This window comes from Zonotrichia albicollis, chromosome 10, assembly GCF_047830755.1.
Source record: "Zonotrichia albicollis isolate bZonAlb1 chromosome 10, bZonAlb1.hap1, whole genome shotgun sequence".
Taxonomy (NCBI): Eukaryota; Metazoa; Chordata; class Aves; order Passeriformes; family Passerellidae; genus Zonotrichia; species Zonotrichia albicollis.
In genome coordinates this window covers 706,593-728,267 of record NC_133828.1, presented here as the reverse complement: position 1 = coordinate 728,267, position 21,675 = coordinate 706,593, and the positions used below count along the sequence as shown (strand labels likewise).

General features: G+C 58.5%; 2 protein-coding genes across 2 annotated transcripts; one reads left to right on the top strand and one right to left on the bottom strand.

Annotated features, from left to right (window-relative positions):
- The first annotated feature begins 304 nt into the window (after nt 1-304).
- On the top strand, nt 305-12,632 carry GALNT5 (polypeptide N-acetylgalactosaminyltransferase 5). Its single transcript, XM_074547747.1, has 10 exons — nt 305-1,961; nt 3,467-3,633; nt 4,745-4,864; nt 6,019-6,154; nt 7,122-7,241; nt 7,615-7,732; nt 7,914-8,234; nt 9,436-9,516; nt 10,017-10,178; nt 12,150-12,632. The coding sequence occupies exons 1-10, from the start codon at nt 727-729 to the stop codon at nt 12,294-12,296; spliced, it is 2,607 nt and encodes an 868-aa protein (XP_074403848.1). The 5' UTR covers nt 305-726; the 3' UTR covers nt 12,297-12,632.
- A 3,210-nt stretch (nt 12,633-15,842) lies between these two features.
- Nucleotides 15,843-19,180, bottom strand: ERMN (ermin). The gene is made up of 3 exons (XM_074547745.1): nt 18,746-19,180; nt 18,356-18,442; nt 15,843-16,528 (listed from the first exon to the last, which is right to left on the bottom strand). The coding sequence occupies exons 1-3, from the start codon at nt 18,996-18,998 to the stop codon at nt 16,059-16,061; spliced, it is 810 nt and encodes a 269-aa protein (XP_074403846.1). The 5' UTR covers nt 18,999-19,180; the 3' UTR covers nt 15,843-16,058.
- Between the last annotated feature and the right edge of the window lie 2,495 nt (nt 19,181-21,675).

Genomic DNA, 21,675 nt, shown 5'->3' with positions numbered 1-21,675 from the left:
ACAGCACGGCCAGGACAGCCAGGACAGCCAGCAGAGCTGGCACTGCCAGCACAGCCAGTACTGCCAGGACAGCCAGCACACATGGCACAGCTGGCACAGCCAGGACAGGTGGCACATCCAGAACAGCGAGCACAGCCAGCCCTGCCCGCAAATCCTGCCACGTCCCAGCCTGCCGGAGCCGGAGCACAAACAGGAGCAGCAGGAGGGTGGTTCCTCGCTGGCTCCTTGCTCGGCGTTGTCCGGCTCAGCCCACCGGAGGCTGCCGTGCCCTGTAATTGAGCGGGATGTGGAACACACCCACGTCCTCAGCAGCGCCTCAGCCTCCGAGCGCCGCGCCAGCTGCCACGTGGAGCGGGGACAGGCACGGCCCCTCTGCTGCCGGCGGGGACCCCCGGACACAGCCCGGGCAGAGACACCCCCAGCCCGGGCTGTGCCCCCAGCCCCATCACCGATCCCCGGGATGTGCCCCCAGCCCCATCACTGATCTCCGGGCTGTCCCCCCAGCCACACCACCCGTTCCCCGGGCTGTCTCCCCCAGGCACAGCCCCGCGCCTCCCGGGATATTTCGCCCGGACCGGGCGGTTCCTCGGCTCGGGTTCCAGCGCGGGCGGGTCCCGGTGCGGGGTGGGGCGGGTCAGCCCGGTCCCGGCCCCATCCCCGGCCCATCCCCATCCCGGCCCGTCCCGCTCCCGCCCCGCCGGCCCGCGGGCTCCGCGCCCGCCCGGGATGAGCGGGCTGCGGCGGCTGTTCCGCGGCAGCGGGCGGGCCCTGGCCCTCGTGTTCGCCGCCTCGGTGGCCTGGCTGCTGCTCGACATGGCCGCGCTGCGCCTCTCGCTCGGCGAGGCGGGCGGGCGGCTGCTGCGGGAGGCGGCGGGGCGCGGGCCGGGGCCGGGGATGGGGCCGGGGTTGGTGCTGGGGCGGGCGCGGCCCCGACGCGGCCCCGAGGCGCCGGCGAAGGCAGCGGCGGGGCCGGGAGCAGCCCCCGGGGCTCCGGGGCCATCGCCGCCCTCACCCCAGCCCCCGGGCCCCGGCGGCGGGACGGGCTCGGCGCTGCCCGGAGCCCCCGGCAGCGAGCGGCGCCCCTCCGGCCCCGCGGCACTGAGCGGCACGGCGGCACCGAGGGGCACGGCGGCACCGAGGGACACGGCGGCACCGAGGGGCACGGCGGCACCGAGCGACTCCGCAGTCCGGGATGCGGGCACCGCAGCCCAGCCTGGAGCACAGGACACCAACACGGGACGCGGAGAAACTCCCTCCGAAACTCGCTTCATCCTCGTTAGTGAAGGGGGGATGAACCTTGCCGGCCCCGCAGCCCCGCGCCGCGGGCCCCACGCTGCGGGCAACGCCACAGGGAGACGTGGAAAGCACAGAGAACCTGCTGAAAAGACCAGTGACGGTGCCCACGCTGCGAGTGACACTGCTGGGGCCACTGCCAGGGGTGGCCGGAGCCGGACGCTGGGGGCGACACCAGGAGCAGCGCCTGGAACCAATGGCACTGGCCGGGATGGGCAGGAACGGAAGGGAGCAGCTCCTGGAGCAGCTCCTGGAGCAAATGGCACTGTCCAGGATGGGCAGGAACGGAGGGGAGCAGCTCCTGGAGCAGCTGGCACTGTCCTGGATGGGCAGGAACGGAGGGGAGCAGCTCCTGGAGCAGCTGGCACTGTCCTGGATGGGCAGGAGCAGAGGGAAGGAGCTCCTGGAGCAGCTCCTGGAACAACTGGCACTGTCCAAGATGGGCAGGAACAAGCAGGGAGCAGCCCAGGGATGCACAGAGTCCTGTCCATGGATGCAACGCTCGCCCCAAGAGACCCCCGAGCTCCCGGCCAGTTTGGACAGCCTGTTGCTGTCCCTGATGACAAACAAGAAGAAGCAAAAAGTAGGTGGAAAGAAGGAAACTTCAATGCCTACCTCAGCGACCTGATCCCTGTGGATCGAGCCATTGCGGACACCAGGCCTGCCGGGTAAGATCTGCTCCCCTTGCACAGAGCCCTGGGCTGCACCCTGGGCCTGGCTCCGTGGCTCTGGGCAGGGCTGCTGCGGGCACAGAGAGCCCTCCACCTCAGCCGTGCCACCTGTCAGATGGCTTTTGTCCGTCCAGCTCAGAGCAGCCTGCTGTTAAACACAAAACTGGGTAAAGTTTGCAGATTGTAACCCACTGAGCCCAGCTGCCCAGAACAGGCTGCTGTCCCGGGGAACTCCTTGGCCAAACAGGGATGTGAGCTGCTGTCCCGGGAACACCTGAGCAAACAGGGATGTGAGCTGGTGCCTTGGGCACGGAGCTGCCCTGGGCACCCTGGTCCTGCCAGGAGCCTGTGCAGGCTCTGCCCCTGCCCGCTGGCACAACCAGGTTGTAAGGGCCAGCTCAGGGCAGGGGCTGGTGGCAGCTCATGGCAGCCAACAGTTATTTTTTGGTGTATTCCAGTCTGTCCCAATTTAGACTCCAGTTCCTGTTGTGGTTCTGCCTGGAGTACTGCACTGGGCACTGAAATCTGGCCAATCCGTGCCTCCCTGTGCTCAGTGCTCGCTGCTTTTGGAGCTTCGCTGGCAGTGCTGTGCTCATGGGCCCTGTGTCCCTGCAGCTGCTGTGGGGAGAGGCCCTGAGGAGGAGTGTGGGGGGCAGGAGGCTCGTGGGGAGCATCCCATGCAGAGCCTGGATCAGGAGTCCTGTGGCTGAGGGAAAAAAGGAAGAGAAGGCTCCAGGTTCACCTTAGAGCCCCTTCAGTGCATGAGGGCTCCAAGAGAGAGAATAGGTGCTTTGGGTAAGGGTCTGGGGTGCCAGGACAAGGAGCAGTGGTTTCCCACCCCAGGGGCAGGGATGGATGGGATACTGGGAGGGAATTCTGCCCTGGCACAGGGTGCCCTGACAAGCTGTGGCTGCCCTGTCCCTGGAAGTTTGAGGCCAGGCTGGATGGGGCTCTGAGCAGCCCGGTTTAGTGGAAGGCTTCCCTGCCATGGGAGCCCTTGGGAGGAGATGGGCTTTGGGTTCCCTTCCACCCCAAACCATTCCAGGATTCTGTGGTGGAGGACAAAGGGGGCATGACCCGGTTCTGCTCACCACTGCCCAGCAAGGTGAGGCAGGGCTGGATCCAAAATGGACTTTGTGGTGTTTTCTGCCCACTGACCTCCCTGAGAGAGACAGACAGACAGACACAGCTCAAGGATTGTGACACAGAGTAGTTCTGGGGTGAATTTCACTTAGCCAGAGCACTTCTGATTAACTGCAAAGCCCTGAAATGCCTCTGAATTTCCTTCAGTGTCAGAACTAAGTGAGTCCATCCCGTCCCATGGGGCTGCCCGTGGGGGGGGCTCTGGGGCAGTGTGTGGGGTCCCTCCTCACCCTCTGTTCCCCTCCCAGCCCTGCAGGGCTTTCCCTCCCTGTGTCACGCTGGGCATTTTCCCTTTCCCCACACGTTTCCCCAGGAACACCAAGCCTGGCCGTGACCTGTGGGCCGTGTTGCCATTGCAGGTGCTCTGAGCAGCAGGTGCACGATGACCTGCCCAGCACCAGCGTCATCATGTGCTTTGTGGACGAGGTGTGGTCGGCGCTGCTGCGCTCGGTGCACAGCGTGCTCAGCCGCTCGCCCCCGCGCCTCCTCGAGGAGATCATCCTGGTGGACGACTGCAGCTCCAAGGGTAGGGAGCCTGCTGCTGCTGCTGCCTCTGTGGAACTGATATAACCTGGGGGGAAACGCAATTTGTTCTCTGTAATTCAATTCCGAGTAGGAGAGAAATCACATTTTCACCTTCCGTTGTGATGAAGTGCGTCCCTGGCCTGCGCTGGGGCTGAGTGTGATCACAGGGCAGGGGGTGCTGGGGCTGAGGGTGATCACAGGGCAGGGGGTGCTGGGGCTGGCTCTGGGGGAGGAAGGAGGAGGCTGCCAGAGGCTCCACGAGCACCAGGGAGCTGCATCCTGCCCGGCCCATTCATCCTTGGAGCATCCTGGCTCAAGGGCTTGTGCGATCACCCAGCCCTGAGGGTGCAGCTCCCAGGCAGGTGCCCGTGCTCCCAGTGCAGGGGGGACACCCCAGAGGGCAGGAGCTGCAGTGGGAGCAGTGCTGAGCTGGGATCTGTGCTGCACAGGGCCCTCCATCACCATCTCAGCTGGTACCCAGCCCCTGCAGTGATGCCTTGCACTCTCGGCCGGGCTCAGCCCTCCAAAATCGAGGAGTGTGACTGTGCTCACAGGGATCTGAGGATGAGGGAAGAGATGAGGATCTGACTCCATGTTTCAGAAGGCTGATTGATTATTTTATGATATATATTACATTTAAACTATACTAAAAGAATAGAAGAAAAAGTTTCATCAGAAGGCTGGCTAGGAATAGAAAAAGAAAGAATGATAACAAAAGCTTGTGTCATGGACAGAGCCCGAGCCAGCTGACTGTGATTGGCCATTAATTGGAAACAACCACATGAGACCAATCACAGATGCACCTGTTGCATTCCACAGCAGCAAATAATCATTGTTTACATGTTGTTCTTGAAGTCTCTCAGCTTCTCGAGAAGAAAAATAGTAAAGAAAAGATGTTTCATGAAAGATGTCTGTGTCAGAGGGGTGGTGCCATTTGCCCACTGCTGGTTCTCCAGGAGAGCACTGTCTCAGATGGCTCAGGGCTCTCACCACGGGCACAGGAGCCGTGCCCAGGTGTTCACAGCCCAGACCTGAGCCCCTGGCGTGCCCAGGAAGCTCTGCCTGTGGCTTTTCCCCGTGTCAGAGGGCTCAGGGTCGTGTCCCCTCTGCAGAGTACCTGAAGGAGCAGCTGGACGCGTACATGTCGCGCTTCCCCAAGGTGAAGGTGCTGCACCTCCGCGAGAGGCACGGCCTGATCCGGGCCAGGCTGGCCGGAGCGGAGATCGCCACAGGTAGGGCAGGAACCGGGGGTGGGCCAGGCCTGGGGACACAGCCCAGGCTGCTCTGGGATGGGCACTTCAGACTGCAGCATTGGGACCTGCAGGATTTGCATGGGAGCAACGCGGGGTGGGATGGAGGCAGTGTGTGTATGGGGGGATCCAGGTGGATGGGACAGCTGCAGTGCTGCCAGAGCTCCCAGCTAGGGGTGGGGGGCTCTGCTCCTCCTCCAGCCCCCCCAAAGGCAGCCCCATGCCCAACAATGCCAGGGAAAAGACTCTTATTCAGACAAAAGACTTACATTCCTAGTTTACAGCTTAATGCTTATCGTGGGGGCTCAGAGGGATCCCCAGAGCTCTTCTCTGCCATAACACAGCTTAAAAAAGTGCTGAGGGGAAACTGGGATTAGAGGGAAAACAAGAAAACCCAATTGGAGTGATCAAACCCAAAAACATTGCTGGGCTAACACGCTTTAGGGGACCCCAGAGGTGCAGGGCCCCCCCTCCAGTATGGCCTTTGTCCCTCCCAGTGCACCAGGGGTGTCCTTTTGCCACCATCTCCAGCCCCAGCTCCACCAGCTGCCCTGCCAGGCTGTGTGAGCACCAAAATGGCCATTTCTGTCAGGAGCTGCCCTGCCAAGCAGGGAAAGAACTCGTGGCTGTGTCTGGGCAGGTCTGGGGAGCCAGGGAGTGTGATGGTGTTCGCAGGGGTCCCAGCATGAGGGAAGAGACGAGGATCTGACTCCATGTTTCAGAAGGCTGATTGATTATTTTATGATATATATTACATTAAAGCTATACTAAAAGAATAGAAGAAAGGATTTCATCAGAAGGCTGGCTAAGAATAGAGAAAGAATGATAACAAAGGTTTGTGACTGACCGAGACTGCAGACAGCTGGAGTGTGATTGGCCATTAATTAGAAACAACCACATGAGCCCAATCCCAGATGCACCTGTTGCATCCCACAGCAGCAGATAACCATTGTTTGCATTTTGTTCCTGAGGCCTCTCAGCTTCTCAGGAGAACAAACCCTAAGGAAAGGATTTTTCAGAAAACACCATGGCTACCAAGCAGGGCCGTGGCAATCAGCAGCGCCCCGAGCGCGCAGGGGCTGCCCAGCAGGGCAGGGCTGGGGTGCCAGGGCTGACCGTGCCCTGCTGTGCCCCAGGCGCTGTGCTCACCTTCCTGGACTCGCACGTGGAGTGCAACGTGGGCTGGCTGGAGCCGCTGCTGGAGCGCGTCCGCCTGCGCCGCACCAAGGTGGCCTGCCCCGTCATCGAGGTCATCAGCGACAGGGACATGAGGTGGGACTGCCCTCCCTGCAGGGACCCCGTCCGGGCACAGCCTGGCACCGCCAGCACCCGCTGCAGGCCGGGGATCCATGGTGCCCCTCACAGCGCGCAGAGCCTTCCGCGGGGCGCACACAGCATTGCTGTGACATGGACGTTCTGGGATGCTCTGCGATTTGTTGCAGCCCCGAGACACGTGAAAAGTCTGTTTCGGCCTGCACGTTTGAAGAATGAGTTGGAGTTCTTCAGTTTCTTTTTTTTTTCTCAGAGTTGTTTATTATATCTTATCTAAAAAAATTGTTCTCCCCTCCAGCCCAGCTCTGCTCAGCGGCACAGACAGAGGCACTCTGCCTGCCCCAGGGTCGTGTTATCTTTTTATACTAAAACCTACGTGTGCAATATTTACAATTACTGCCCAATACCCATCACCTCTGTTAGACACTGAGCTTCTGCTCTAAACCAATCCCAAAGTGCCACCATCACAGCAGGAGATGGAGGTAGAGAAGAGTAGGAAGAAAGGCTGGACGTGCCCAAGTCCTTCCACCTTGTCCCCAAAACCTCTATTTCTAAAAACCCCAAAATCTACTTTTTCACCTAGTGATAATTTTATTATTACACTACTTAAACTTCTGTGGCTCTCAGGTCTTCATACAAAGCTGGTAATTTGCTCCACAGGTCATAACCAAACCCACATGTATTCTGGGCTGTGTGCCAGGGTCTCTGAGCCCCCTGGCAGGGGTCCCAGCAACTCTGGACATTCAGATGTACTGAATTCTCACAAACATTAGCTGGGGATGTGGCCACTGTTTATCACACACCTTTCTCCTTTCTCACAACTTTAAGTACATGAAGAGAATTCCTGATGAAATTTGTTAAAATCCTGATTTAATTACCCACAGATATTCATCTTCTCCCATTAGGGGTGACCTTTCAATCAGGAGTGTGACTCAGAATTAGTCAGCCCGATCTTTCCTCTCTTTAGTTACATGACTGTGGACAACTTCCAGCGGGGGATTTTTACTTGGCCAATGAATTTTGGATGGAGGCAGATTCCACAAGAGGTCATTGAGAAAAATAACATCAAGGAAACTGATATAATAAGGTAAATAAAAGAGATGTGAGAGCTTTGCAAACCAGCCTGTTCCTTTGGTAATAATTTAGCAGCAGAGGCTCCTTTGAGGACAAGTGTTGTTCTTTTGTGGCCAGGTATTGTTCCTGTGCTTTCCAGGACAGGTGAGGCACAGGCAATCCCCCCATCAGGCCTGGGCAGAGCCCAGGAAGCCTTTCTCCCCGTGCATGGCACTGCTGGTGTGCCAGCCAGAACATTTCCCTGCCTTTCTTGGCAGTGCCTTTCTTTCCTCACTGCCCTTCTGTCACTGCTTCTCCTGCCCTTCCCTGCCCCATCACAGCTTTCAGGCCAGGTGAAGCCACCCAAACATCCTCTCTGACACACCATGTGGCCTCTGTGTCCCCAGGTGCCCCGTGATGGCAGGTGGCCTGTTCTCCATCGACAAGAAGTATTTCTCTGAGCTGGGAATGTACGACCCAGGACTGGATGTCTGGGGAGGAGAAAACATGGAGATTTCATTCAAGGTAGGTGACTGTCACACAGCTGCACCCCTGCCAGCCTGGGTGGGTGATGCAGGGGCTGCCCAGGGACAGCTCCATGTCCCTGGGCACCGGATGGCACAGCTCCATCTCCCTGGGCACCTGAGCTGCCTCTCTGAGGCAGTGCCCCCTCAGCTGGTGTCTGTCAGTGATCTCTGTCCCGCAGGTGTGGATGTGCGGAGGAGAGATCGAGATAGTGCCGTGCTCCAGGGTCGGGCACATTTTCAGGAACGACAATCCCTACTCCTTCCCCAAAGACCGGGTGAGGACGGTGGAGAGGAACCTGGCGCGGGTGGCCGAGGTGTGGCTGGACGAGTACAAGGAGCTGTTCTACGGCCATGCCTACCACCTGCTGCACAGCGTGGACGTGGGCGACCTGAGCCAGCAGATCCAGCTGCGGCAGAGGCTGCGCTGCAAAACCTTCCGCTGGTACCTGCACAACGTGTACCCCGACCTGGAGGCTCCCCTGGTCAAGGCCAGTGGACAGGTATGTGCCCTGGGCAGTGCCCACTTGCCTTTGGCACCTTTTGGGGTGTTTCATATGGCACAGAGGTGTGCATTCCTGAGCATTTTTATAAAGAAACAGGCCACAGACAGAAGGGATTCCCTGTAGAGGGCTGGTTAGGTGTCTGGATGGGTGAGGGGGAGCACAGCCGGCCTCACCCCCTGCCCCCACTCGGGGGCTGCAGTGCAGTGTGGGGTCTGTAGGGTCGGGGTCTGTAGGGTCGGGGTCTGTAGGAGCAGGGTCTGTAGTGTCAGGGTCCGGAGGTGCAGAGTCTGTAGGTGCACAGTCTGTAGGGTCAGGGTCTGTAGGGTCGGGGTCTGTAGGAACAGGGTCTGTAGATGCAGGGTCTGTAGGAAGAGGGTCCATTAGATGCAGGGTCTATAGGGTCGAGGTCTGTAGGTGCAGGGTCCATAGATTCAGGGTCTATAGGTTTGGGGTCTATAGGAACAGGGTCTGTAGGAACAGGGTCTGTAGTGTCAGGGTCTATAGGAGCAGGGTCTGTAGTGTGGGTCTCTGTAGGAACACGGTCTGTGGATGCAGGGTCTATAGGAGCACAGTCTATAGGAACAGGGTCTATAGGGTCGGGCTCTATAGGAGCACAGTCTGTGGATGCAGGGTCTATAGGAGCACAGTCTATAGGAACAGGGTCTATAGTGTCGGGCTCTATAGGAACACGGTCTGTGGCTGCCGGGTGCATAGGAGCACGGTCTGTAGCACGGCTCCGCCGCCAGCAGAGCGCAGCAGCCGCTCGCGTTGCCGGCTCTGCGGGCCCGAGGAGGGACCGGCCCCGCTCCGGACTTGGACCCTGCCGAGGGCAGGGGGCAGAGAGCGCTTTAAAGCCCTTGTGGGTTCAATGCTGCCTGCACAAACCTCTCGCTCGGCGCCCGGTGAGAGACACCGGGTCAGGCTCCCCTCCTCCTCCACCACAGAATGCCAGAATGGTCTGGGTGGAAAGGGACCTTAATGCTCAGTTTATTCCATCCCTGCCATGGGCTGGGACACCTTTCACTCGGCCGCGGTGCTCCAAGCCCCGTCCAGCCTGCCTGGAACGCTCTGTTCTGCCTCCTTCCTTATGTGGACAGTGTTAATCTGAGAGCCCAGCAGGTTCAGTTTCAGTGCAGTGTAACATCCTCTCCCCGTCCTGGGAATTTCTCTCTAAATTGCATTTTGTTGTTGTTTGCAGCTCGTTAACGCGGCCCTGGCGGGGTGCATCGCTGTGCAAGGCACCAGCCTGGCTTTTGAGGAATGTGATGCTAACAGCATGGTAAGGACAGCCTGCAGGTGCCCCGGGTGTGCCACCCTGCCTGTGGCACCGGGCACCCTGAGCCTCCCCGGTGCCCTGTCCCCTCCCTGGGGCTGACACAGCCCTTTCCCCATGGCCAGGCCGTGCCTGGGAGCAGCAAGGGGCAGGAACAGCCTGTAGCCAAGCAACAGCGCCAGAAACAGCAAACTGAGCTGGTTGGGAAGGTTAGATAAAGCTGTGAGTTTGCACATGAAAACAGAGACCGATTTAAACAGCAGCATCCTTGTGCAGCTGCTTGCCATCCATCCAGCTGTTCCTCACAGCCCTTCCAGTGCTCTGACCCAGAGTGCCAGGGCACAGGGGGTGGCTCCCACTGCCAGGGGCAGGGATGGGTGGGATATCAGGAACTGGGAATTCCTGGCTGAGAGGGTGGGCAGCCTGGCACAGGTGCCCAGAGCGTGGTGCCCAGCCCTGCCATGGAGCCTGACAGGGCTGCGTCTCCTCCTGCTCTCTGCCCACAGAACCAGAAGTTCAACTACACCTGGCTGAGGCTGGTCCAGCACGGGGAGCTGTGCCTGGCACCCGCGGGCGTGCTGGGAGCCGTGGGGCTGCGCCCGTGCCAGGGCAGGAACCGCAGCCTGGCCTGGCTCCACAGGGCCCTGGCCAGCATGCAGCCTGGGCTGGTGAGTGATGCTGCAGCTGCAGAGATGCAGGAGGGTCAGGGTGGGCACTGTGCAGCCTGGGCTGGTGAGTGATGCTGCAGCTGCAGTGATGCAGGAGGGTCAGGGTGGGCACCGTGCAGCCCGGGCTGGTGAGTGATGCTGCAGCTCCATCCCAGGTGTTGCAAGAGGGGTCAGGGTGCACTGGACGGACACAACCCATGGCACAGGGGCACCCAGCCTCTGCTGCCCGCTTTGCCAAGGCCCCCTGTCCCCTAGAGACCTGCTGGTGCCCATCCCTCCTGCCCATCTGCCAGGGGTTGTGTCCATCCAGTGCCGAGCATCCCCACACAGCTGCCAGGCTGGGGGCACTGGGGACCTGCAGGCACTGCCACAGCCACAGCAGCAGCAGCAAAACAGCCAAAACGGCCTGATTTTACACAGAAACACAGCCAAAACGGCCTGGTTTTACACAGAAACCATCAATAGCACTTAAAGGGAGATGAGTCAGCATCGATTGGCTCTCAGCTCACAGGGGTGTTTAAAGACAGCACTTATGGAAAGGAGGAGAATGGATACTCACACTAATTGCCTGAGCTGCACAAAGAGTCATGGCTCTGCCCCTGTCAGCCTGGTGCAAGCAGTTGTCCAAAATGCTCTGAAATGGCATAGTCTATTGTTGGGAAAAAACACTCTTCACTTAGGAAAGAACAAATGCAGCATTCAATACACAGACAATTTCCTGTTGCCCTTTGGTTTTTTCAGCCTAAAGCACTGAATGCCAGAATGCCACGGGCTCATGTTGGGTGTTTAGGGAAAAATACAGGAAAATTTTTATCCACCTACTGAAATTTGTGAAATTGCTACTTTACTTTGTGAAAAGTACGCAGAAATGCCCAGGGAGCTGTTGCAGGGCGCGGGCAGGTCTTGCCTCCTGTCACAGCCTGGATTCTCAGCTGAGGCTGAGATGGAGTTGGTGCTGCTCTTTTACTGCTGCCAGCAGCAGGAGAATGGGGAGGGCTCAGTGGCTGAAGGAGCTGCAGGCTTTGCCCTCTGCTGACACCAGGCATTGTGCTGTGCAGGGATGTGCAATGCAGCTCCTGCCTGCACAGGGGTGCAGCTTCTGCCCAGGCCCTGCACAGGGCACAGCAGGGGTGTCTGACCTGGTGTCCCCAAGCTGCCCCTGAGCAGCCCTGCAGTGCCAGGAGGGGCACAGCAGTGTCCCTGTGCTGTGGCAGTGCTGCAGCATCCCCGGGCTGCCCACGAGGCTCACAGAGGTTAACACAGGCGGGTGGGAAAAGCAGGAGGATGGAGGCACCCAGACTCTGTTCTTGCCCTGCCCCAGCACCGGGCTCTGGGGCTGTCACCCAACATCCGTGTCAGTGCAGGGACCGTGCTGGGTTCATCATCCGCAGGTAAGCACAGAAATCAGTGTCCTGCTGCACATTCCCTGTGGGGCAGATCCCACCGAGGGACCCCCTGCCCATGGCAACTGCTGCACAGACAGTGAGAGAGCTCAGCTCGCTGTTCCCAGCAGGGAAAGTGCAGGACAGGTGTGCTGTGACTGGTCAGGTGTGCTGTGGCTGCACAGGTCTGCTGTGGCTGCACAGGTGTGCCTGCACAGGTGTGAATGCACAGGTGTGCTGTGCCTGCACAGGTGTGCTGTGCCTGCACAGGTGTGCTGTGACCCCGGCTCAGCAGCAGCTGCAGGCTTGGATCCCATGTCACAGTCCGTGTCAGTCAGCAGAGATATCTCAGGTGTTAGGAATGAGCCAGAAAAGGGCTCTCTGTGAGGAGCTGGGCTTTCTCAGAGGGAAACCAGAGCTGCTGCTGCTGCTGCTGCTGCTGCTGCAGGAGCCCTGAAGCCTGAGCACTCCTGAGCCCCCCATGCAGCCCCCCTGTCTGTCCCACCTCAAGGCAGCCCCCTGACCCCTGTCTGTCCCGCAGAGTGCCCACCTGGTCTCGCAGCCCCCTGACCCTCTCTCTGTCCCGCAGAGTGCCCACCTGGTCTCGCAGCACCCGCGGCTCCCGCAGCCGGCGTGCCTGGAGGTGGATGCCGCGTTCCGGGCCCTGCGTGTGCGGGGCTGTGACGCCAGGAACCGCCACCAGCAGTGGCACTTCAGCGCGTACCACGCGGACTGAGGGCAGCCCTGGTGTCACTGCAGCCCATCGCTGTGCCTGGCCACGGGAAGGGCATCCCCAGGGGGAACTGGGACCTGTGGTGTGACACCTGCCCGTGGAGGGATCCCGGCACCCGGAGCAGCACCTCTGAACAGCAGCAGTGTCATTTCCCTCTCTGCAGGAGACTTTGGGAAAAACTCCTTTTCTGTACCAATAAATGGAAATATTTTTGGAAAAAAAAATCCTCATCCTACTGTGAGCAAACATCCCTCAGCTGCCCCCGACAGCAGCATAAGCTACAGAAGTACTTCAGGGGCCCTGTAAGTATGTAAGCAGCAAACTGGGCTGCTCGTTCCTCCACAGAAACTGGAAGTTTGTTGACCAATGCATAAAAATATCCAGTACCATGTCCAGACTGGATGTGGCTGCAGGATCCTCCCTGTGGGAGGTGTTGTGTGACAGGTGAAGCTCTGCGAGGAATCACTTGCCCATCCATGGAGCCCACATTTTACGGTGGGAGGTGGATGGGGTCAGTCCCAGCCAGGGCTGCAGGAGAGGCCTGGGCAGCCCTCCCTGTGCTGGGGACAGCCAGGACACGCGGGCCTTGCTTTGTCTGGGGAGAGCAGCTGCAGGAGCAGGGAGCCAGAGCTGTATCCTGCCTGAGGCTGCCAGAGCAGCCAGAGGGCTTTCCTGGGGTCTGACAAGGCAGGGTCTCCACTGCTGCTCCCGCTGTGAATCCCTGCAGTGCGATGCTGCTGCCTGTGCCCTGGGCTGCAGAGGGAGGCCGTGCTCTCCTCCTGCCCCTGTTAATCCCTGCCGTGGGAGGCTGCTCTCTCCTCCTGCCCCATGCCCCGTGCTGGGCTGGGGGCTGCTCCAGCCCGAGCCTTTGGGTGCATGGGATGAGCATGCACCCAGTGCATCCTAGTGCATCCCAGCACAGCCCTGCCTCTGCTCTGGGCCCAGCACAGCACTGCCTCTGACGTGTGCATCGCTGCTGACAGCATCTGACAGGCTCAGTCTGCCAAAGTATTGACTGGCAACACAGATTTCCCCGGTTGACTCCTATTCCAGCTGTCTTCCTGATTTTCTCTGCCTCCTTCAGCACGGCTAGCCCGCAGTCACCATCAGAAAAATGACACAGGCGTTGTTCGGGCAGTCAGCTCGCATCAGGAGCAGGGATTTCATGGGGCTCTGCTTGCTGACATTCAGTCAGCTGTCACAGGGCGGGCAGCAGGCACTCATATGTCACGGTCACATCCCATCGCCAGCGCTGTCACTCGCCGCCGCTGCCCGCTCCTGGGGACAAGCACTGGAAATGCTGGATCTGTGCTCGGGGGCTGCAGCCTGCCCGGGGCTGCCACTGGGCTGGGCCCTGCTCCGTGCTGGGACCACTCCCAGGGCACCAGTCAGCCCAGTCTTCCAGAAACGAGAGCATCGCTCCAGAAACGAGAGCATTGCTCCAGAAACGAGAGCATTGCTCTGGCAGGCACAGCCGTGCCACCACCCCTACTCACCCCGGGCTGGGCTCCAGGAGCGGCAGAGCTGGGGAGCACCAGGGTGGGGACACACCTGTGTGGGGTGGGAATACCTGTGTGTGGGGTGAGGACAGGAGGCCCTGCTGTCCCCAGTGCTGAATTGTTAAATAAAAAAGGGGTAAATGATAGCAGATGGAGCTGCTCCCTCTGAGCGCAGAGTGTTCGATCTGCCCAGCCCGGGCCCTCTCGAGGGGCTCCCCCCGAGTTACTGCCAGGCTGAGCCATAAAGCATGGCCCCAGGAGGAGCCCCCAAAGCACCAATTCCCTGCATTCTGGCCTGCTGGCTCCTCACTCCGTGCAGGGAAGGGCAATAGCTGAGCTGGTTCTTGCAGCCACAGCCGCTGCAGGTCTCACGACAATTGTCACTTGTCACCTGTCCCCTGTCACCGACACACCCCTTACTCACCTGCCATCAGCCCGGCCCGGCTCGGCAGAAACGGAGAGAAAGGATTTTGGGGCTGTGACTGCCATGGCTGACCAGCACCTGCCTTCAGGTTCCTCTGCTGCAAGGGACAGTGCCCAGATCCCTGCGTGTGCCCTCAGGGCAGTGCAGGCAGCTCCTCACCTGCCCGGGTCCTCACCGGTCCCACCCTGTGCCAGAGCTCCAGCCCCCCGTCCCTGCCCATCCCCTGCCTGTTAACCCCTGGCTGCTCACACCATGCCCTCCCGGATGCCAGGCCAGGTGAGCAGGGCTCTCCGGCCCCTCGAGCATCCCAGCGCTTCCATTTCTTTCACTTTTTCTACCCAGGACAGCAGGAGAGGGCGCTGCGCTTCTCGGTGAGCGAGCGTTGCTCTGCGCGGACGACAAAAAGCGAACCCAAGGCTCTCAAAGCCCTGGGGGAGCCTTTCCCCCCAAAGAGCTGGGAATGGTCACAAACACGGATAGAATCGGAGTGGTTTGGGGTTAGAAGGGACCCCAAAGCCCATCCTGCTGCACTGTCTGTCGTGGCAGGGACACCTCCCCTGTCCCGGGCTGTGCCAGCCCTGTGGTGGCCCTGGCTGGAGCAGCAGAGCCACATCCCCAAGGGCTGTGCCACCCCAGGGCAGCTGGCAGAGGGAACAGACCCCCAGAACCAGGTCCCCAAAGGGCCGTGCCACCCCAGGGCAGCTGGCAGAGGGAACAGACCCCAGAGCCACGTCCCCAAGGGCTGTGCCACCCCAGGGCAGCTGGCAGCATGAACAGACCCCAGAGCCACGTCCCCAAGGGCTGTGCCACCCCAGGGCAGCTGTCATCAGGAACAGACCCCAGAGCCACGTCCCCAAAGGGCCGTGCCACCCCAGAGCAGCTGTCATCAGGAACAGACCCCAGAGCCACGTCCCAAAGGGCTGTGCCACCCCAGGGCAGCTGGCAGAGGGAACAGACCCCAGAGCCACGTCCCCAAGGGCTGTGCCACCCCAGAGCAGCTGGCAGAGGGAACAGACCCCCAGTATAGGTTGGTACAAGCACAGCTCAGAACTTGCCCGGGCCAAGGAGCAAACAAACAAGTGTGAATGGCACAATGAGGGCTATGTCTGCCGGCACAATGCAGAATTGCCCCGTATTATTTTCACGTCGCCAATAAATAATTGCCTTTATGTAGAACAAGAAAAGCCAAAGCGATATTCTGTGCTGCTGGAGATGTAAAACTAATCCTTTAAAAGGCACTTATGGCTGCAGGAGGCCCTGGATAACTCATTCCTTGCCTCTTCTCTCTTGCCAGCAGTCCTCAGCTTTGCCAGATGTTTTTTGGGATGACAAGTGCAAAGCTGAGTCCCAACTCCAGACAAATCTAGAGTAAAACAGTTTTAAAATATTGGCACCACTGCATGGTGCTTACACAAAGGTCTTTCAAAACTGAGAAGGGTAATGTCCAGGTGAGACAAAAATAATGGATTAAAACCCACCTGGTTTTGACAAAATAATCTTTTAAATTTTGCGCCTAAACTTAGGATGAAAATGAGGACACCTGAGAGAGTCTGACTGGTAGCACTGGGTTACAGTAACGCGGTACAAAGGCAGAGGGAGAAAGGAGGATACCCTGAACATCCAGTGGGTGTGCATTTAGCAAACTGATTATTTATTTTCCTGCGCTACGGATGCCTCTGCCCCCGTCAAAGCCAAGGTGTTAAATTTTCACAGTGTATTATAAATCATGTACAAAAAGAAGAAAAGCAGTGACCTTGTGTCGTGTGAAGAGACACGTTTGGGGGAGCAAAGCAAAGCCAAGGCCCAAGCCAGGGCTCGGTGCGTCAGGCGCTCCCCCTCAGTTCACAAGTGCATCATGGACTCGAACTCGTCGATGCGCTGTTTGGTGTTTCCTTTGCGGATCCTCCGGTAGGAGATGGTGTTGTACCGGGAGTAGCTGTGTCGGGAGATGTCGTTCTTCTTGCCCAGGCCGGGCGGCTCCCCCGCCTTCTCCAGCGGGGAGTTGCAGCCGGGGCTGCCCGGGGGCGAGGGCGGCTTGTCCCGCTGCTGCGGCCGGGGCGCGGCGCTGCTCTCCTTCTTCATCTCGATCACCTGCACCTCGTCCTCTTCGGTGTCATCCTCACCCTCCTCATCCTCCTCCGCCTCCCGGGCCGCGTTCCCTCGGGGCTCGGCGCTGCCCGCCGGGCTCTCCGGTGCCTCCCTGCCGGCTGAGGGCACGGCGCTTGTCCCCACTCTGTTTGTCGCCTCCGTGCTTGTCGCCTCCGTGCCCGTCCCAGCCGTGCTTGTGCCCGTCCCCGCCGTGCCACCCGGCCCTGCGCGACACGGGGGACACGGCGGCTGCGGCTCCCCCGGCTCCTGCCCCGGACTCGCCATTCGGGGGACACGGGGCCAGGCGGGACCCCAACACCTGGGACAGCTCCCAAAGCCACCCCCTGTCCTTTGGAATGACGCCCTCATACTGCCATCCCACCCCATCCTATTATCCCATCCCATTATCCCCTCCCATCCCTTGGATCCCATCCCATTATCTCATCCCATTCCCTCCCAGGGATCCCATCCCATTATCCAAGGGAAGGGAAGGGAAGGGAAGGGAAGGGAAGGGAAGGGAAGGGAAGGGAAGGGAAGGGAAGGGAAGGGAAGGGAAGGGAAGGGAAGGGAAGGGAAGGGAAGGGAAGGGAAGGGAAGGGAAGGGAAGGGAAGGGAAGGGAAGGGAAGGGAAGGGAAGGGAAGGGAAGGGAAGGGAAGGGAAGGGAAGGGAAGGGAAGGGAAGGGAAGGGAAGGGAAGGGAAGGGAAGGGAAGGGAAGGGAAGGGAAGGGAAGGGAAGGGAAGGGAAGGGAAGGGAAGGGAAGGGAAGGGGTCATTGTGGATGCAGTGCCCAGCTGTGCCCCATGGGACGTGTCCCTCCCTCAGCAGTGGCCACCCCTGCTGCCATGGCCATCTCCCATTTGCCCTGTTTGGCACGTCTCTGCAGTTAATGATGCTTTAGTGTCGAAACAAATGGTCTATTCAAGGTTTTGCCTGTGGGGTCCAGAGTATTAATTAGACTAAATTGGTCGGGTACTAAAAAGCTGCCTGCAATTTGGAGATAAAGCGCTGTGGTTGCAGGGCGGGTGCAGGGGGCCCAGGAGAGATCCTTTAATAGGTTTTATTGTGTGCTCCTAAAGCAGCACAGCTGGAATATGGATGTCAGCTCTAAATGGGAAAGCCTCCACCACTATTCACCTCCTCACAGCCTAGGCAGTTGTTATGAAATATTAATTTGGCCATGACAAATGTTCTGAATATTTTTCCTTTTGTTAATGGAAGCAGGATTTGCTTGCAGGGCACAGCCCATGGCTCATTTAGAGCCCACTTCAAAGCTCAGAGAGCATCACCAGCAGCTCCTGGTGCAGCCACCCTTGTCCCAAAGTGCCAATGAGACAGGAGGAGCCCGTGGTGGGAGATGAGAAAGGAATAATTCCCAGAGCCCCCTTGGAGAGACACGGCTGCTCTCCTCCAGTAACACACCATGAAATACTCCTCCTTTGGAGAAGAGGCTGCAGTCTGCATGGTGAAATAAATATGTTCATTTCTGTATATAATCAGTACATTTTTAGCTCATGGTCAGGACAGGCAGTGACCCCCCTGCAGCCCTGCTCATCACAGGAGGTGCCTGAGGCTCCAGCCCTGGCTCCTGCTCATTTCCACCATTTTCACCAGAAATGAGCACAGCAACATCCAGGAACAGGTGCTTAGGAGAGCTATTTTATGTGGATGCCTGGGCGTTGGGGGATTCAGCACTTGGTGAATCAGGCAGGAAAAGAATTTGGGTTTTGTGAGCACCTGCAGCCTCACGAGGTTTTCTCTGAGCATGGAGCAGAAGACAGAGGATCTCCCAACCCCGTGAGGCTGCTGGGAACCTCCTGCCTGAAGGCCCCACAGTGCTTGGATGCCCCATGGCCCATGGGATGTGTAAAACTCTGGCAGGAAGATATCATCTGTGGTTTCTAAGGTGCAGCAACTCACAGGTGAGAGATGAGTCACTGCTCCCTGGAATAGAAGGGTCTGACCCAATTAAAATAAAATAATAACCACCTGCATCCACTGTCTCTGTGCTAGACACCAGTGGAACCCCACATCGGATGGCATTTTGCATTACCTTCCCCTGATCCCTGGCCATTGGCCCCTGCGTCCTGGATATCTGCTGGTCCCCGCTGCGGTGTCCTAGCGTTCTCCTCTCGCTTTTCTTTGGAAACACAAAGCACAAGACATGGGCTGGTGGAGCAATTAGTGATGGCAGTCAGGTATTAATGGCTGCAGAGCAGCAGGTTTTCAGAGCAGATTTAGAATTGCTCATTTCTTTAGTTATGACCTTTTCATTGCATCCCTCAAATGTGTCCCAGATTCCAAAATACTCCAAGTCACTGTTACAGCTACCACAGACTGGGAATTTTGGCTAACACTCAGCACATCCCGTTATTCATCAGGCTATAGATCAAGCAGAACTTTTCTCTCCCAACACCTAGAGACAGGCAGCCCCATACGATACCTTGGCATCGCTGCTCTCCAGCAAAATTCTCAGGAGTGGCGACCTCTGGCAGTGAATTTCTATTTTCCTCCAGATTTTCCTTTTCAGGTGAAGTGTCAGGGCTCGTTTCAGCATTTGCGTACGGGACTGTCCCGAGAGATTTTGCAGTTTCTTGGCGGCCGCCGATGCCCTGGAGCGGGCCGTCCTTCCCCAGCGGGGGAAGGCTCCCGTTGCACGCCGGCATGGTGGCAGCTGCGGGCGCCTCTTCTGTCATGCTGAGGGCCGTGCCGGGCCGTGCCGGGCCGGGCCCCGCTCCGGCCCCGGCGTGGGCAGCTCCTCGTGGCCGCTTCGCCCCGGGCCCTGTGCCCTGCGCGAGTGGCCCTGGCGCGTCCCCTGCGCCCAGCCCGCACCATCGGCTGTGCCTGGAGCTCGCCAGCCCAATCAGCGCCGCCCTCGTCGCCAGGCTCTGCCTGTTGCATAATTAAATGCACCATTATAATTTACATAAACAAACAATCTGGAGCAAGGAAGCTTTTGTGCAGGCCCGGAGAGCGGGGCTGCGGGCATGTCAGCCCCGCGGGAATAAACAGGAGCTTGTGCTCGGGCACAATGGCTCTTTGTGTGCCCGCTGGCCACAGGGACAGCCTTTGTTCTGACCCCTAATCCCCGGAGGGTGACCACCTTCCCCAGCCTGCCACCTAACCTGCTTAACATTCCCCAGCGGGTTTGCACCGGGGATGGAACTCACCAGGGATGGAGATCGCCAGGAAAGAACCTCGCCAGGGATGGAGCTCACCAGGGATGGAGCCCACCATGGATGAACCTCTCCATGGATGAACATACTATAGTTGAACCTCGCCGTGGATGGAGCTCGCCATGGAGGAACCTCACTGGGGATGAACCTCACTGTGGATAAACCTCACTGTGGATGGAATTCACCATGAATGGACCTTGCCATGGATGAGCCGTGCCATGGATGGAGCTCACCATGGATGAATCGTGTCATGGATGTAGCTCACCAAGGATGGAGCTCACAATGGATGGACTTCATCATGGATGAACCTCACTGTGAATGGAGCCTGCCATGGATGAACCTTGCTGTGGATGAACTTCACCATGGATGAACATCACCATGGATGAACCTCACCATGGATGAACATTGCCATGGATGAACCTCGCCATGCCCTGAGGCACAATGGATGCACTTTGCCCTCTGGGGAGCAGCCCCAGCAGTGGGAGAGGCACAGCCTCACATACAGCACGGTGTCACAGTGTCCACGTGTGCCTGGCCACGCACCCTGGACAGCCAGCACTGCTCAACGGGGCCAGGGCTGCCCCTGGAACCCTGGAGGTGTCCCAGGCCAGGTTGGACAGGGCTTGGAGCACCCTGGGGCAGTGGAAGGTGTCCCTGCCCATGGCAGAGGGTGGAACAGGGAGAGCTTTAAGGTCCCTCCCAGCCCAAGACATTCCATGATTGTCTCAGCGACTCTCAGTCACACCTAAGGCTGGCAGGATTCAGAGGGACGTTTGCAGAGGGAAGCTGGAGAGTCACCCGAGCAGCACGGGGGCATTTCTGACCGCAGCTGAACTCATCTCAACCCTGGTGCCAAAGCCAGGTTTACATAACAGTGTAATCTCCTGCTGTGAATGATATTCTGTGTTTGTGCAACACAGCATTTCTGGTATCTTTGGGCTTTAGGGTTTGGAAATCCTCTTGTCAAGTTCAGCCCCCGATTAGAAATAGACCCAAGCACTTTCCACTGCTTCTATTCATCTTTTGAGCTTGTGTCTTTAAATCAACAAGTTTTCATTATTGTTTTAAAATTAATTTGGTGTGATTGATTTATAAAAGCCATCCTTTGCTGGAAAACATTGTCCAAGAAAAGTGAAGGATAAGGTCTGAATGTGAGCTGACAATGAGCAGGGGTTGGTGCCCTCAGGAGGAGAGGCTGAGCACCCAGCAAGGTCTGGTGACTGGATGGGAGAAGGTTCTTTCCTATTTTCACAGAACCATTTGGGCTGCAGGATTGCAGAAGGAAAAGGCAGCTGTGGGTTCTTCCCACCACAGGCAGCTGTTTGTGAACAGCTGGGCAAAACCACCCCTCAAGGGCAGGGAACAATTCCTTCTGCACAGCCCCCACTGGGTGGATTTCTGCCTCTTGAGGCTTTTAAAAATGAAAAACCTTTATTCTGTCCAATCTGGTGTGGCACAGCCACGGCTGGGTGTGACCCCACTCACAGCAGCTGCTCCATGCCAGGAGCACCGGGACTCACTGCTGGCTCTGTCTGTGGATGAAGAGTGAATCCCCCTGAGCAGGCCAGGCTCAGCTGCCCTCGACAGCCACCTGTGCCATGCTCTGCTCTGAGCCCTGGGTGTGACCAGCACAGAGGAACAGGGGAAAGGGAACAGGGAAACGGGGAACGGGGCCCCACAGCCACGGGGAAAGGAAGCAAAGGGTGGGGCTGCAGGAACCAGCAGAGCAGCAGGAGAGAGGCAGCGCCACATCCCTGACTGTGGGGCCAGATGGAGCCCAAAATGCAGCTCCACATCCCTGACTGTGGGACAGGATGGAACCCAGCAGTCAGGACCTGGTGGGAGGGTCTGAGCAGTGGGCAACACTCAGCTGAGCAGTTCAGTCCCCTGAGAAGGTCAGGCTCTGTAGCATCCATCAAATTAATTGAAATGTTCAGTTTAAAATCCAATTGCATTCCTTGAGGACCCAGCTGCACTCTGCAGTAAACTTGTGTTACCCTTTCAGCCCCTGGGGGATAAGCAGAGAAAAGATGCATTGGCTGCTGGGAGCTCTCCTATCCCTCCAGCACCCTGTGACCAGTGAGAGCTCTGCTGCTGCAGGTGCAGAGCCCACAGAGCACAACCCCAGCCTCTGTTGTCAGTGTCCCAACTGCCTGTGCACCCACCCCGCTCCTGCCCCTCACCCAGAGGCACAGCA

Bases quoted from the DNA above. Each gene is read 5' to 3' on its own strand.
- GALNT5 (XM_074547747.1), top strand. From the start codon at position 727: ATGAGCGGGCTGCGGCGGCTGTTCCGCGGCAGCGGGCGGGCCCTGGCC. The intron at 3,634-4,744 runs GTAGGGAGCCTG...TCCCCTCTGCAG, and splicing joins GGACGACTGCAGCTCCAAGG to AGTACCTGAAGGAGCAGCTG. The intron at 9,517-10,016 runs GTAAGGACAGCC...CTCTGCCCACAG, and splicing joins AATGTGATGCTAACAGCATG to AACCAGAAGTTCAACTACAC.
- ERMN (XM_074547745.1), bottom strand. From the start codon at position 18,998: ATGACAGAAGAGGCGCCCGCAGCTGCCACCATGCCGGCGTGCAACGGG. The intron at 18,443-18,745 runs GTATCGTATGGG...GTGTTTCCAAAG, and splicing joins TGGAGAGCAGCGATGCCAAG to AAAAGCGAGAGGAGAACGCT. The intron at 16,529-18,355 runs GTAATGCAAAAT...CGTGTCGCGCAG, and splicing joins TGGCCAGGGATCAGGGGAAG to GGCCGGGTGGCACGGCGGGG.